Genomic DNA, 16,736 nt, shown 5'->3' with positions numbered 1-16,736 from the left:
ACATTTAAAATAAAACTGTACTATTGCTTTGGGCAGCAGGAACATAAAAAGTTAATCGGGGATCTCAAGAGACTTATCAGATGGAAATTAATTACAGTTGTAAGGGGCCTGATTCATTATCTACTGGAGTCAAAAAATATCAATTACCTTGTGAACACATAACCAACTCTCAAGAGGACCACAGAATCACAGAATGGTAGGGGTTGGAAGGGACCTCGAGAGATCATCCAGACCAAACCCCTGCTAAAGCAGGTCCACCTAGATCAGGTCATATGCAGGAACACGCCCAAGTGGGTTCTTTCCTCATAAGGAAGATGCTCCAGTCCCCTGTGATCATCTTGATGGCCCTGCACTGGACTCTCTCCAGCAGTTTCCTATCCTTCTTGAGCTGGAGAGCCTGGAATTGGACACAGGACTCCAGATGAGGCCTCCCCAGGACAGAGCAGAGAGGGAGAAGAACCTCCCTTGACCTGCTGGCCACACTCTTCTTGATGCATCCCAGGATGCCATTGGCCTTCTTGGCCATGAGGGCACATTGCTGGCTCTTATTTAGCTTATTATCAATCAGGACTCCCAGGTCTCTCTCTGCAGAGCTGCTCTTCCACAGTTCGAACCCCAGCCTGTGCTGGTGCATGGGGTTGTTCCTCCCCAGGTGCAGGACTCAGCACTTGCCCTTGTTGAACCTCATGAAGTTCCTCCCTGCTGTCAAGATCTCACTGAATGGCAGCACAACCTTCTGGTGAATCAACCAGTCCTCCCAGTTTGGTGTCATCATGAAACTACATTAAACTACTTGGATGTGTTGGTATTTCCAGGATTGAATATAATTTTGTGACAAAGTAATTAATCACTCTGTATGCTTTATAGTTAGTGCTGTAAGCCACAGGCTCAGAGTCCAAATGTTTTGATTCTAGATGCTTTAATTTCGTGGTGGCTTGTTTTTGCCAGGAGTGAGACGGGGAAGTCCTGAGACATCAGCTCACCTGGAAATTTCAAACGGCAAGTTAAAATCATATTATTTACAAGTGGCTTTGGGGCTTTCTTTTTACTTTTCTCTGACTCAAGAACAGCACTACATGTTTCTTTCCCCTAAGGAAAAAAAAGAAACCCTCTAAACTGAAATAAAATCAGGACACTTTACTGAGAAAATGTGTAGAAATACAGATCTGTAAACAATATTATTCCACAGTTTCAGCTACAAGTTGTTCTCAGCAAGGAGGAATGACCTCACTCACAATACAAGCTAGTTGTATAAGGGAAGAAATGAGTTACTGGCCATACAGTTATCTAAAACCAAAAACAGTCTCAGGAAGACAGAATTGTGTATTGAATTAACACTTGGAAATCTATCCAGCCTTCTCTTCAAAAGCCTGAAGGCTTCAAAGAAAAGGACCTGCTATGTGGACATTTTACCACTTCCACATAAGCATTCACACAGGGTATGTTTAAATTCTGCAAGTAAACACGTGAAATAAGGATGATGAAGATTTGGTGCTGTTCATTCAAAGACACACTTAGGCAATCACAAACAGCTCCTGCTCCCCTCGGCTTACTGTCCTCTCCTGCTTGGCACTGCTCTGCTCCCTCCATCATCCCAAGGACACCATGCCTGTGGCATTTTAAGTGATCTAGAGGATGAAGGCAGGTTTGCACTTTCATAAGCAGTTGAGTTTAGTCCTGAGAGCCCACAAGGCTGTATCAGCCAGCTCAAAGGCTACCAGGTGAAACAAATCCCAGCTGCAGGAAGGAAAAATGTCCCAGTGATAGCTGGGGCTGACTTTGCAGAGATGCCTCTGGAGCCAGGGGCTCTCGCACTCCAGCCCCACCCCACAGCCTGTCATCTGCCTGTCGGAGGTTTTCAGAGCTCATCTCCTGTTGACCCTTTCAAGATACGTCGAGTGGCTGTTGGTCACAAGAACATTTCAGCACAGGATCCTTTGGGTGAGGAAGGCTGTTCACCACTACTCTGAGGATAAGATATAGGTATCTATCTCATCCCTCACAGGGCTTGCACCTTCTCCAAATATTTGCCATCCCTCCTTGGGATGACACCACAAGCCTAAATATCTCAGAGAAACTCAATTACAATGAAACCCCGAAACCTCCCTGTGAATTGGAAACTGTTGAGAAACTTCCACAATGGGTTCAGAAGGGGGTTGTCTTTTCCCCACTCCTTACGCTGGCGATGCCTGTCAAGGCTGAGGGCCAGAAAGCGGCCAGCGCTGGCAGCCAGTGAGGACCTTCCTGCAAGCTTCCTTGGGGCCACAAACATGTTCCCTTGTGCAGGACTAGGACAGAAGTTTTTTTAAAAGGAGAACGTTGCATTGGCAGACCTTCACCGTTTATTTCAGGTGTCTTACTAGAGGAAAGCCGTGGGTCATGCATCCCGGAAAATGCCTCGTGAAGGACCCTCACCCTTTCTGTAGCTCCACTGGTGCCCCTGCACGAGGCCCGAAGCTTCCAGAAAACCCTCCCCCTGCCCCGGCCGCGCGGTGAGGGCCAGGGCCGCACAGACGGGGCGAGAGGCACCCACACGCCCAGGCGGGACTCAGTCAGGGCAGGGGGCTGCCGGGCAGGCTCCGGGCCCGCCCGCTGCCCCCCAGCCCCGCGGCGGGCGCGGGGCGCAGCGCGGGCGCTCGGGCGCCAGGCGGCGCCGCTCGGTGCCGCTCTTTCCGCCGCGGCAGGCACCGAGCGGCAGCCGGGCGTGTGTCAAACCCACGTGCTCGGCCGGGCCGCGCCGGGAGCGGCGCCCGGGCCCCGCCGCACCGCCGCCGGCCCCGCGCCGCCGCCGGCCCCGCACCGCGCTGACCCCGCGCCGCGCCGACCCCAACGGGGACCTCCGCCGCCAGCGGACGGGCCGGCCCCGCGCCTCCGCGGCCTGCATTGGCTCCGCGGCGGCGGCGGCGGCGGAGAGGAGGGCGGCGTTTTCCTGCGCGGCGCGGCGCCGCGGCCGTCGCCCCGCCGCCGGCGAGCGTCAGGCGGGGGGGAGGCCCCGGCCCGGCCCTTCCCCTGGCCCCCGCGCCCCGAGGATGGCAGCGCTGCCCGCACGAGTGGCTGGCGGCGGTGTCCCTCCTCTTTTTTTTTTCCGGCAGCGGCGGCGGCGGCGGATCATTGTTGTGTAGGAGGAGGGCGGCGGGGATGGACTTGATCTCTCGGGTCTCCTGCTAAGGCGGCAGCACAGCGCGCCCCGCCGCCCAGCCCGCACCCGTCAGAGCCGAGCTGCGCCGCGCCGGGCAAGGACACACCGGCTCCCCCGGCTGCTTTATTTTTAGGGGGCTCTGCTGCTCCTCTCCCTCGCCCTTATCCCCGCACACCCCCCCGCTCGCAGACACGCACAGGGACACGCGCGCACCCTCCTCCTTTGCCCTTTCATCCTTCCACCACCCCCCCGCCGTCCTCCCGCGCCGTCTCCTGCCGCGGCAGATGCGCTGGGGGTCACCGCGTAGCTGGGACTATGGTGAAATTTCCAGCGCTCACTAACTACTGGCCCCTGATCCGGTTCCTGGTCCCTCTCGGCATCACCAACATCGCAATCGACTTCGGGGAGCAGGTAAGGCAGCACCTGCCCCGGGGGCGACCCCCCGTCCGCACCTCCCTTAGGGCTGCACCGCGGGGCTCGCAGCCTCTGCGGGGAAGGGAGGGCGAGGCGGACCGTGCCGGGCAGGGCCTCTCCGTTCTCCCCGGGCGCATCGCGGCGGGCGGGGACGGCGGCCCCGGCGGCACTGGGGGAGGCGGGCGGCCGGTGCCGACGTGCGTGCCCCGGCGGCGGACCGAGAGCACGGGCTGCTCCACACCCCCGCGACGTGCTGGGGGAAAGACGACAGGTTTTGGGCTGGGGTTTGGGTTGGGTTTTTTTTTTCCTTTTGCTTGTTTATTTTTTTTTTTACTCCCTCATATTTCAAGCTTATATAATCTGAAATTACATCATGCATTCGCCGGGGTCTGGTTTGGGTTTGTTGTGGTTTATCTCCGCGCTGACACGACGGCTCAGGTGCAGCAGTCGCCGGCGCAGTGCAGCGCGGAGCCAGCCCAAGCCAGCCTGCAGGCAGCGGGCGGCCCGGCGCGGGGACCCGGCAAGCTGGAGCGGGGCGCGGGGAAAAGGCCCGACTACCGCTTGCCGGAGCTGCCGCGGCCCCTCCCGCCCCGCCGCTACCGCAGCGGCTTGGCCCCTTCCCCCCAGCCGCCGGCAGCCCCCCGCCGCGCCATCCCGGGAGGAGGGTAGCAGTCCGACGGGGAGCCTCTCCGCATCCCCTCGGTGACAGGGCGACTTCCCAGCGGAGCTCCGGGCAGGTGTTGTCTCTAGTTGCACGCCTTCCTCCGCCGCTGTCTTGTGTGTGAACCGAGAGTACGCGGTGATGGGCACAGGGCAAAAGCCTGGAAAGATCGGGGCACAGCTAAAGGAGCTGCTGTCGTCGTACTTGAGCCAAGAACAGATCAGTGCACTTCAGCCCCGCCAAAATTCTCTAGCGGCATCCGTGACCTAAGGCTGTCCCCTGTCTTGGGCACCAGGAAAATACCCCGGTGTCCCCAGAGTCGAGGTCAGCTCCTGTTTCGTCCTCCTAATCCCCGCTTGCTGCGTTTGCACTGAAAACGTGTTTTGTGCCTTACATACCCTCTCCTCCTTTGCCCGAGCTTTCCACGCAGGGTGCTTGTTTGCCATAGCTCTGTGGACTGAGGAGACCTCCCCGGTTACGGTATTTATGACAGATAAGGCCCTGGTCTTGTGTCAGTCTGCACTATATGAGGCCTATAATTACATTTTTACTAGGACAGTATACACTATACTTACTCATGAGCGTTAAGCTGGGCAGCCACGGTAAATATTGCATCTCAAATAGCTTTCGTCTTTGTCCTAAGTTGCTCTGTTTGCCAAGAAGCTCTTATTTTTTAAGCAGAGTGGGCAGTTGCTCCAGTGCTTCTTAAGCAAAAATGTCAGAAAACTGTTGGATACTTTTACCTGTTTGTAAAGAAGAAAATGAAAGGAAAAATACTATGGTGGGAAAAAATAGCTGTCACTAATCATACGTTTGTCATGGTTGTATTAATCTCATTTTGCTTCGTATTTTAATAAGCCATGATACTAAAAAAATCATAGGATTATAGAATGATTTGGTTTGGAAAGGACCTTTAAAGATCGTCTAGTTTCAACCTCCTTGCCAGAGGCTGGGACAAAAGAAAAAGCCAAACAAGCAAAAAAATTCTATTCCATCGTTATCTAACAACTACATACTTTCCCACTAAGTCAGTCTTCTGTAAATCATACTTGGGGTAGGGGGGAAAGGAAAAATTAGACATAGAAATGCCAAGGGGAAAGATGATTTAAATGCTAATAATCCATGCTAATAACATACAGCAGAAGTTACATTGAAAGCACTTCGATTGGCAAGCTCAGTATGACAGGTGCCTGTATACAACTTGCTCCATAACAAGGTTAACTTGATTCAAAAACCATGTCAGCCCGTAAAAAAACCCCATCCCTTTGATTTCAGTGTGCTTTAGACCAGGATTTAAAAAACTAGCAAACAAGAGGTTACAGTTTTGTAAGTGAAGGGCCTCCTGTCTGGCCTGGTACCCATAACACGGGGTGGATGTTAATGTGTGGATGATACATGTAAGTACTTACCTAACCAACTTTGACAGTTAGGGAGAAAATATCTCAGGAAATGTGTTTTATTTTGATAGCAAAGCCCTCCAGGAGAGTAGGGGTTATCCCCTGTCTCAGATGGCAGCCTGGCAAGGTACTTAAATGGGAAAAATCTAGCAAGCAGAGAGACTCCTGCAAAAAACTCCAGCTTGGGAGCTGGAACTGAAAGATGCTTGTTTATACCAGACTAGTGAGAGAGACTTACCTATGTGAAAAATGGGAAGCAAAGTAACTCCAGATCTGGAGAGACTCTTGCAGACAAAAGGACAGAGATTTTCTTTTCCTGTATATGGTATATGGAGTTATTTTTAACACTTGTGGGGCATTATTGTTGGACATGCTTTGCTGGCAATCTGTTGACATGCTGAGCCAGTCACCTTTCTGCTATCCAAAACTGTAATAATTTTAATAACAGGGCTGAATAGCAACATTAAAAAGAATGGGTGTGCTAGCAGAGAGCTCTGAAAAGGCTCCTGTACCTCCTCCTGTGAATGTATGCTGCAGATAAAGATTTCTAAGAATGATAAGGGAAGTAACATTTACGTGAAGTAATGTTACCATGTCTGGGCAATACTGTGAAAGAGGCAGAAGAAATATAGGTCAGAAATAAGAGAAGGGACCTCTCCTGACCAGGGAAGAAATTGTGTTTAAGAAATGCTCTAAGTCATAAACCCTTTTGATGTGTCATATTCATACATTGCTACCTCAAGCTGGGAGAGTATTTGAAAGTAGAGTGTTCAAAGCAGTACCCTCTACACAAAGCCTAATACTTTCAGGTACCTGAGATTGAAAAGAAAGAGAATCTCACCTTTTTTATATCTCGAGACTTTTCTGGGTGTTGAATGGTTTTATTCAACAGCAAACATCTCTAGGAAATTGCCAGATCTGTGGCATGCAGCTGTCTCTAGATTTCTTGCTCCTTTAAGAGAAATTTACAGTAAGGCTAGAGGGCATTTGCAGAACATACTTGATGACTGTTGCCATTGCCCTGTATGAGATATTTGCTACAGAAAGTCTGCTTAGTTTGTAGGAAGTAAAAAATGCTGGAGCAATGCCCTTAAGAGCTAACAAGCTCAGCTCCTACAACCACTTCCAGAACTGTTATAGCCAGTGATAAGCCTCCTGTTGACCCTTGGACCCTAATCCAAAACCACTTTAAGACAAGACTATATGACAGAGTTACTCTAATCTGGTAATCTAACCTCATCTGTTCACCTTATAAAAGCTTCTTAGAGAAATATCTGGGGTTTTTTCTGCCCTCTAAAAAATACAGTCCTGGTCCATGAGTAGCTAAATTGCCAGAATACTAGAGAAATAATACTTTTTCTAATCTATTTCCATAATTTCCTTCTGCAGCCCATTTCCCTTACAATTTATTTACAGAAACACATAGCTTTTATGAAGTAAAATACTACTTTCTTCTTAGAGTAAGGCTTTCAGGGAAACAGCTCCAAATATTTTGTGTGAACGTTCCCTCTCCACACAGATGGGTATCTGTATGTGTGTTGAGTGTGAATGCATATAATTATATATTTATTTTCTCTAGGTATAGGCAGGCACACACAAATATGCACAACAGAGCATTCCCATCTCAAGAACTTAACACTTCCCAACAGAAGAGAGATTATGCTAGTGAGAGCATTTGACTCAACATCTTGTCCTGAGAATCACAATAATTAGTGTTTTATTTAGAGCTCAGCTGTTGGAGACCAGAGTTTGCGTTACAAAAAAAATCCCAGCTCCCGTGAAAATGACATTGGTTATACTTATTTGGAAATAAATAAATAAATAAACTGCTCCCATCTGATGGAGTGCAACACGACCTCACACAACTCACCCAGCAAATGATACACTGTTACCCTGTGTGCTCAAAAAAAATCCCTCACCACCCACATCAGTTTTCCTTTTAACACAGTTTCAAAGCTGCTCATATGTATTGCGGTGGCCTGATTTGTAGTGGATGTGTCCATTTGCATTAGGACTATTATAAAGGGAGAAAACTGAGGTGCACGTTAGTTCACCAGCTTTGTCTGAAGCACAGAATCAGCCCTAGGCAGCATTAAATACAATTTGCAAATGTGTCTGAAAACTTTCTCTGCTGCTCACGGGGTGGCAAAGGCCAAGCAGAGAGCAGTATTTTGAACTTGGGGCTGTCTGCAGTAGTCCCTTAATTATCACTGGGAACAGTAGGAGGGTTTTGATTTTTTTTCCCTTTCTAGCTATCATATAGCCAGCCCCCAAACCATTAGTTTCAATTGCTGTCACTAGCTGTTGGCTGGGCAGTTTTTATTTGCCATCATATCTGTTAGGTATGCAGGCATCACGTTGTTTGGCAGCTTGTGGGTCCTTGGAAACTAAAACCGAGCAAGCAGAGTCCTGCTGCTGCTTTCTCCTGAGGTCACTCTGGTGCTCTGGTCCCGAAGAGGAATTGCCATAGGTCGTGTGCAGTGTAGTTGTTGGGATCAAACAGGCGAGCCATAAAGGAAGTGCTAAACTTTATTGATTTCAAATTGTTTTGCAATAATTGCTTGGGAAACAAACTGGGTTGGGTATTTTTCTTGTATTTGAATGTTTTTTTAGTATGGGGTTGTTTTTTTTCTTCCTTAAGAAAAAGAAGTGTTGCCAGAAAAGGGGAACAAGTCATGGATAATGTATCAAAAAGAATTAGTGAGCTTATCATCTGCCCTTGCCATTTACAAACTTAGTAGGGGATTAAACATTTTGATTAATGCTTTATGAAGCTCATTTTTAGGGTTTTATTGTCTGGACGGTTAGAACAAGCAAGCAATGGGAGAGTTCACATTCCCAGCTGCTCTCCGGGGATTTGGGCCAAGTTGTGTAACCTTTCTGTGGCATAGTTCTCCTGCCTTTGAAGTGTGTTTAGATGCCCACCTGTGTGTCACATGGATGCAGTGAAAATTCTCATGTCAGGGGAGCTCCAAGATGAAAGGTGGTGTGTGAGTGCAAAGTACTCCTGTTATTGCTGTTGTGAGAGGTCAGGGAGTCATCTATATCATGTAGGACTTTGTACCATATAAATAAGAAAACTAGCAAGGTCTCATAATTGGTGTAGACCATGACTGTATGTCATTACTCCAACTGCATTGTTAGTAGGATATGTTGATGGAAATACCCCATTTTTTTAAAATTAATGTGACCTACACAGCATTTTAAATTAAATTCAGACGAAACGATGTTGAAGCAAACATCTACATTTATACTTTGGATATACTTATATATATACTTATATATGGTTTTAATTTCCCATGGTAATATATTGAAGGAATCCATCTCTCCTGCAGGATCCACAAGCTAAATAGTCAGGGAAGCAGCTGGTAAGTATCAATGAAGTACATGTAACTTACCTGTTTGGAATGAGAAAACCCAAGTGAGACTTTATGTGAAGGATCAAAAACTGAACCACACACAGCTGAAGTATTAATTAGGCCATTATGCCTATGTTAGTTGCAGCAGGCATTAGATACCAGGCTTTGCAGTCACCAATCATGCAGAGTATTTGCTGGAGTTTCACAGAAACCAATGCATACTGAGATCTGGGAAGAAGTCAAAGATCTCATAAGACATTTGCAGAAAAAAGTCAAATCTCAGCAACATGTTGATATTCTTAAAGGTAACAAAGGCAGATACTCCTGGCAGCTAAATCAATATATATTTGCATTTTATAGCACGTAAGGTACAAAATAAACAGAAGAACAGTGGGGTGATCATCACTGAAGATTTCAGGTGATGCTAGAAGTTATGAGAGTAAACCTAGAAATGAATAGTACATCCCCTGCAGAGCTCCCTGTTGCCATAGCGTAACATACGTAATCTAGAGCTAGGATCTGTGCTACGCCTCATTTGGTCAGTACCTTCTCTTTTTTCCATCCCATTCTCTTTGACAGAACTCAGCAGTTCCTCACTTTCCACTTGCATTGCCTCCCACCCCCCATGGCTGTGTCAGCTTGTGTCTATGGACTTCTCTAGACTTTCTTATGCTACACTGTGATGAACTGACAGGTTTTGTATTTGATGATACCCATTAAGCATGTTTGAAGTAGTTGGCTAGCTATATAGCTGCAGAGATAGCCTATTTCCAGAAAGGGATGGAAAGGAGAGAAGGAAAAACAATCCCATGCAGCACCAGACAACCTCTTTTTATTTCTGAAGTGATTTAATTAGTCTTAAAACTACGAGTCTATTAGACTAAGACAGCATGAGGAAGGAGAGATGAAAATACCCTGCCTGTAATTTTAAAACATGGATTCAGAACTGAAATTTTGAGAGGTGTTTGAACCACTGTATTCTGCATCATGGAGAGAAATCCCCAAACAAGAACCTTTGGTTTCCAGCTGAACTGACCATTTGATTTCTTTGGAGGAGTTTCTTGTTAATTTCTTTCAATTGCATTTCACCACACCAAGAAAGTTTTGGTCTGAATTGATTCCTTTTTAACCTTCACTCATTTTGCTGCTGCTTGGAGAACTTGGTTATACCCAAAGACTTATATGACATGAACAATCTTGTGACTGTTTGAAGATAAGTGACTCTATATGCAAAGAAGCCATACACACAAGGCATCAGCTCCAAACATGCAAATTTTAGCTATTAATTGACTTTCTGTCTTGATTCTAGACATTTATCTCTCTCTTTGTGTGAGTTTTGTCAGCTCTAAAATAGTGATGTTTTTCACAAGGCAGTTACAAAGTTTATTCCTTCATGTTTGTAAAACATGGCTGCAAGTTGCTGTAAAAATAGCAAATTTAAATATATCTGCCAGCTCATGCAGAAACCTCCATGCATAAAACTGAGCAATTCCAAACAGATTTTGCTTTGTAGCTACTTTCAGAAATCTGTGGTGGTTTTTAAATAACATATATATTACTGCTGAGCTCAATTCCAGTTTAAATGGCATATTACAACATGTGTTCCTTAAAATATATGGGAAATTTGTAAAGACCTTGGATTTTAACAAGCTAATTTAAGTAGCTATTGGTACCTCATCATATTTGCACTTGGAAACCTGTAGATTTTGGGGAAAGAGAAACAAGAGTGTTCATAGGCAATTGGATCATCAGATTACATTTCCTTCTGCTTGATTGATGTTCTTCTGACATGATATTGCTGTGGCTATATTTGTATTTACCTTTTTTTAGTTACCTGTCTCTGACTCCCTGTAAATATCCCCTAACATCCAGGGTTCTTTGGGACTGAGAGCTTGCTGCACAAAGCACATGCTGAGTACGTTTGCTGACAACTACATTTGAAAGGGATTTGGCCAGGGGATGGTCTGTCTTCTGGCCTTCTTAACTGTGATCTGTGCTTAAATTAGTGAATGAAGTCATATGCAGCCCATACCTGAGCGTTCATGGGCTGGCCTTTGCTCTGTGTGGCTGTACAGCTTCCATTTAACTCTGGCTGAGGAAAGCATTGACATATGCCAGCTGAGACTGATTTTTTTCCCTTTGAGTCGGATGGGCAGCATGTGTAAGTATAAAGAACAGAACCGCGTGTCACCCACTGTTCTTCTCTTGACTTTTTAAGGATGGTGTTTGACATCTACTTCCCTGAAAATACAGGGTTTATGTTGAGATTTTATTTGTGTCTTTTTCCTCTTCACTTCCTACTCCCACTGTGTTACTCCTTCACTCTGCTGTGTATCCATGACCAGTATTTTGCTTTTGCAACCTCTCTGTCAGCGAGCGGCAGCTGCTGTTCGTGCAGCCATGGTCAGCTAAGGTGAAGGAGTTCTCATCAACCTCCAGCAGCTCTCTCCTCATTGCAAAGTCTTTCCTTGCTGCAGCATACCAATGTGCTCCAATAACTTGGCAGCCTTTGATCTCAAATCTGCTGTCCTGCAGATGAAAGACAGACTCTCACACAAGTCCATCGTCACCATTTCCTCCATCAGCATCTTACCAATTAAAAAGCATTTAGCCCATTTGAAAAGAAAATGAATAGTTATAGCAGCACTATAGGGGAGGAAGATTATTCGTATTTCTGGTTCTGGTGAGAGGGGAAAAAACATCAGTTACATAAGAGGAAAAATTATAGAAATGAGGCATTTATAGTTTGGACAAATAAGGGAATTTGATAACCATCTGCAGTTGTATGAACTGCAGCGTGGTCATGATGGAAATGGGGTTGGCTAGGTCACTGCCATGGAGGAGAACACGACCAGGAGCAACAGAAGAGAATAGAGAGGTTTAACACAAGTTAGACTTGAAAAGATTTCCATCCAGATGATTTTCTAGTCTTCATTCCCTCTCATACATTACTTCCTTCTAAAACGTGACATGAAGAGCTGTGCTTTAAGTTAGGAGATGGTAGTGGTGTTTTACATAGGCTCAAATTCGGTAAGTCACCAAAAGCAAAGAGTATTGTGATCACTATGAAGCACGATACATGTCGACCAAGCCTGAAGACCACATATTCTCATGAGAAAGACAAGCAGCTTGAGAAGCATGTACTCCTCAAAGACACATAGGGCAACCTAGAAGGGGAGCGTAGTTAGGGGCTGTCAGCATGGCCTCTTCCTTTTAAATTGTACACACTGAAGTAAAATACACAAAAACTGCAACTCAGAGGTGCAGAATTTCTATCATTTGTGATTAGTGATGGTGATACACTTTTCTTACAGCACTCCATTTTTCATGTGTTGCCTCCCAGATTCAGTACCCAGAGAGCACTTGCTCAGCAGAGAAAACAGAGTTGCGTAGCTAATAGAAATATTGACTGTGAAAGCCCTGTCTTGTTCTTTTTGCATGCTTGTTGCTGTCTGGGAGAACAATATGCAGCTCTAGGGTCTCTCCAGCAGAGGAGCTCAGGAGAAAAATGTCCAAAGAAATGAGCTTATCAAAATATAGCCACCTTTCCAGTATGATAGAAGTGTTAAGATGTCCTCAGCGTGGAAGCAAGGAAGATACTAACTCTGCTTTTAAATTGGGAATGTGTTGAGTTCTTCAAAGGGCTTAAAGGCAGAGCTGCTATGAGACAAGATTTAGCAAGCACAGGAGCCATTTCAGGTCCTGTGGTACTACTAAGTGCATGCCCAATCCTGCAGTCTTATAGTCTTTCTAGCTCAGTTTTGCAGGTTCTTGCCTTTGCTTGGTTTGTCGCATGGGTGCTGGAGATGTTTAGTTACACAAGCATTCATGTGGCTCCTCACTCTAATTGCTACCAAAGAGCCCATCTATTTTGCCCTTGTCCTGTTGCTGGCTTTGGTAACTTACTACATCAATTCATCCCACTTCTTCCCCTACCATAGCATTTTGGAGATGACTTTGAACTTTGTAACCTGCTGAGCCCAAGAGGCCAGCTGAGGAGATGAGTTCAAACTGGCCCCCAGTTCTGCCTGGCAGAAGTGAACATACCAGGTGGTGGAAGGGTAGCTGGTGTTCCCCATTGGCACAGCCTAGGGTGGTGATGAATAAATCTTCCAGTATGAGTATTTGGATCATACTCTTCATTAAATTGTACTTTCTACCCTCTCTTGCTCATAGGTTTTTGAAGCCCGTCAAAATAACCCGAGCTGTCCTTGGTTTCATACAGTCACGCTGACAGCTCTGATCATTTTTCTCTGCACTTAGTAGCACACAGCAAGTGATAATGTGGAGCTCCAAATTTAGTATGACAGCACTGTCACCTTCTCCTGTGTTTGTGCTGGGGTGTAATGATCTTCCCATCTTAACTATTTGCTTTAAAAGAGAAAGAAAGTCCAAACCACAAAGCATTTTGCAGATCCTTGAGACACTGAAGGTAATCATCCACAAAAAGCTTTGTTTGCCACAGGTGAATACATTTTTCAGGTACTTCTCTAATACACACATACATGTAAAGTGTCACAAGCAGGAGACTGCCTTTTTAGGACAATTATACATAGAGTGGTGCTCAAGTACTGTTTTGATTACTTATTGACTTATATGCAAGGCAAGATGGTTAAGGAAATGAGGACAAGAGCTGTGCATGGCACTACTTAGGTAATTGCATTTGCACCTGATGTGTCACCTATAGTTTGAGCCACCTCGAGTTAGGTGCTATTATGGTGGTTGCATGTGCAAATGTTTTATTTTTGAATCAATAGTTTTGCACATGGATTTTGTAATATGAAGATGTGACCTTGAGAGCACTCCCCATCTTCACACCACTGTTCTTTATATACTTGTGGGCAGTCATTTTTGCTTCAAGAGTGTTTTATTTCAAAGCATGAAAGCATGACGACCTTTCAGCATTCACAGTCCTGTTCTTATATGAGCTTTCTGAGATGCAGTCAACGGTCTGCTGGTTAGGACATGCTCCAGCATTGTAAATAGTCTTGGGAAGAGCTTTCGTCAGCAATGCCTTCTGGATCTAATACATAAGTAGTGGAGGTTTTTCAGCTAAAACTGTGCAGAGGCCAATGTTTCTCTCTGTAATAAATTTATGAGAAATCACAGCAGGTAGCCTACTTGACATTTTCTTATTGTAGGCTTGACCCATTGGTGAGCTTTGAATTGCTGTTCAGAAAAGGCCAGGGTAGTTGTGGGATAGCTTTTCCAAATCATGACATGCCTTCTCTTTTTTTGTCAGCTGCAAGCTCCCACCGCATTGTGGGTGGTTGCATCACTATGGAGAAAATAGCTAGCAAAGGCACAATCATTGCCTCAGGACTTTGTCAAGGAAACCTCATGTTAAGTATATTATTTGTGACTTGAGCTCCAAGGGTTTGGTCATGCTTGCAGATGTGCAGTCTGTTGTATTCTTCATGCATCTGCTGCTTTGAAAGGGGAAATGAGTGGTAAGAGAGAGGGGTTTAGATCAAAGAAGCTGCACGAATGGGAAAAGCCTGACAGCTCTGGCTTCTGGGATGTGCTGGTACTTCTGAAGTCCTAACATCCAGCAAATGCCTGTCTTGGGTAACGAAAGCTTTTTGCCACACTAGAAAGGCTGAGATGCTTACAGACAAAGTGACTGTAATTTCATCACTGATATCTTGCTGAATAATGAACTAGATATTTTTTTTTCTCTCTCATCCAGCTGGAAGCCTAAAGTAGACAAAGGAGGCATGCCAGTGTAAATTTAGCTTAACAAGAAGGCAATCAAGTTCTCTGTGACCAGCATAGAGAAGAATGTTAAAGCAATACTAGTCCAGCTGGCAGTAAAGGCCTAACCTGCACTGAACTGGAGAAATAAATGGAGGAAAAACCATGACTCACTAATATCCTCAACCTTTTTTCAAGAGCACATAACAATAGTAGCAGCACCTGAAACCATTAGATATGGATATAGTGATTTCTAGAGGAGTTTGCCTTATCCCTGGAGAACACTTAAGTATGGAGTGCTATGACAAGAAACAAGCAAATTGGCTATCCAGGGAAGTGCTTATTTCTATACCCAGAAAAACAAAGGGCATTTGAACTTAACTTCTTTACTCTTAACATGCTGATAGCATTAGAGACCTTAAGCACTTGTTTCACTTTGCAGTCACCACAGTGTAGGGGTGAGAGATGTGCAGGCAGCTGGGAATGGTTGCAGAAAAAGGATTAGTAGCCATTTTTCAAGAGGTTATTATTGCAACTTCTGGCATTCAGTTTCAAAGGCCACTACAAGCACGAGTGTCTTGTTTGCTCTCTGTAAAGAATAGTGCCTCTGTAGTCCCATGACATTTAGCATCAAATACCTCTACACTGTTTTGGCCAGATAAGATTCTATAACCTCAAGTTTTCTCTGGATATCCCTTTGTTTTGTGATTCCTTTGTGAAAAAAAGAAACATCCCATTGAGAAAGAGAGAAAGAGAATATAAATAAAGGGAGCACACAAAATGTGATACTTTTTTTCCCTTCCACTGAATCCATGCATGGCAGCACACTGATGCTGCCCCATAACCAGCAGCCTGTCATCTAAAGCCTACCAAGCTGAACCCAAAAGGACCAAGCATCAATCTCATTTTTGAGTGTCATTTATTTGGATCTTTGTTTATACACAGTTATTTAAAACCTGGGATTTTTGTTTTCAGCCCTGGGTTAGGACCTCCCATGCATGCCTATGGGTTGTGGCCCTGGACAGCTCCAGGCCTCCTCTCCTGCCTCCTCTTTCTCACCCTGCCACCCATTGGCTGCCTTTTGGGGTTTTTTCTCCAAAACAGTCAGTAATCTTAAAATATCTGCTTCCTTTGTGTCCCCTCTACTTTTTCTTTTCTGTGCCTGTCCAGGGATTGCCTCCAAAGCATGTCCCATTGCTGTTTGCAGAAAAACAGCCTGCTGTAATCACGACAACAAGGTGCCCACTGCGTGCCTCTGGCAGAGTCCTTCCTTGCAAACGAGAGACCCAGTCCAGCAAGAGAATGGCTTAACTGATTTTTTTTTTTTTTATGTTTGTGGACTTTTAAGTTTGGGCCTGGGTTAAGCTCATGCACAGACATTTGTTTCATGTGAGGCAGCCAGGCTTCAAGTGAAGAAGGTGAGTTTGTAAAGCTACAAGTCTTCTATCTAGCCAAGGATCCATACCCACCTGTTCTTCTCCCTCCAGACATGCAGTTGTGGTACCAGGGATCATGCTACCCAGCTATCTGTATTCCTCCTTTTGCATCCCACCATGTCAGGGACAGCTCCAGGTCAGTGTGGTTCAGATATTTTTTCTCTGGGAGCAGGCATGACACTGCATTGGCGAGATGTGGGTGTGAGAGCTCTGCCACTGCCAGTGACCTGTGGCTCCTCATCCTCACCGCAGTGGCTTGTCAAATTCCTGCTCAGCACGATGCTGTGTAACAGAAGCAGTGAGATTTATCTCCCTGCATGCTGGTGTCTGATGACACATATTCCCCACGTGCCTGCTGTCCTCACTGGTGTTAAGATGTTGCAAACGAAGGTCGGGATGATTATTCTCTTACTAAGTCTTAAAGCCAATTTCTGGATTACAGATGAGAATAACATTGCCTGCATTCTTTACATGCCTGTTCATCCTGTCATATAGGTCTTGTTGCTGTAGCTGGCTGGTCACATTTTCTAACCTGCAAGGTCAGAGACAAAAATGTTGGAGTGCTGAGAGAATCTAATCTCAGCAAAGCCCTTTATAGGTTGGAGAGTACTTCTGCTCTTTGGTGCATTCTTTTAA

At 45.7% G+C, this 16,736-nt stretch overlaps 1 protein-coding gene across 1 annotated transcript in view; it reads left to right on the top strand.

The window, feature by feature from the left end:
• The first annotated feature begins 2,969 nt into the window (after positions 1–2,969).
• Positions 2,970–16,736, top strand: part of ANKH (ANKH inorganic pyrophosphate transport regulator) — a 92,396-nt gene continuing 78,629 nt past the window's right edge. Inside the window, exon 1 of the mRNA XM_061996055.1 lies at positions 2,970–3,550. Within this exon, the coding sequence (XP_061852039.1) occupies positions 3,455–3,550 (96 nt within the window). The 5' untranslated portion in view covers positions 2,970–3,454. The remainder of the gene's footprint in view (positions 3,551–16,736) is intronic.

This window comes from Colius striatus, chromosome 4 (assembly GCF_028858725.1).
Source record: "Colius striatus isolate bColStr4 chromosome 4, bColStr4.1.hap1, whole genome shotgun sequence".
NCBI classification, from domain to species: domain Eukaryota; kingdom Metazoa; phylum Chordata; class Aves; order Coliiformes; family Coliidae; genus Colius; species Colius striatus.
The sequence above is the reverse complement of the archived record's forward strand: the minus strand, read 5'-3'. Positions and strand labels throughout refer to the sequence as shown.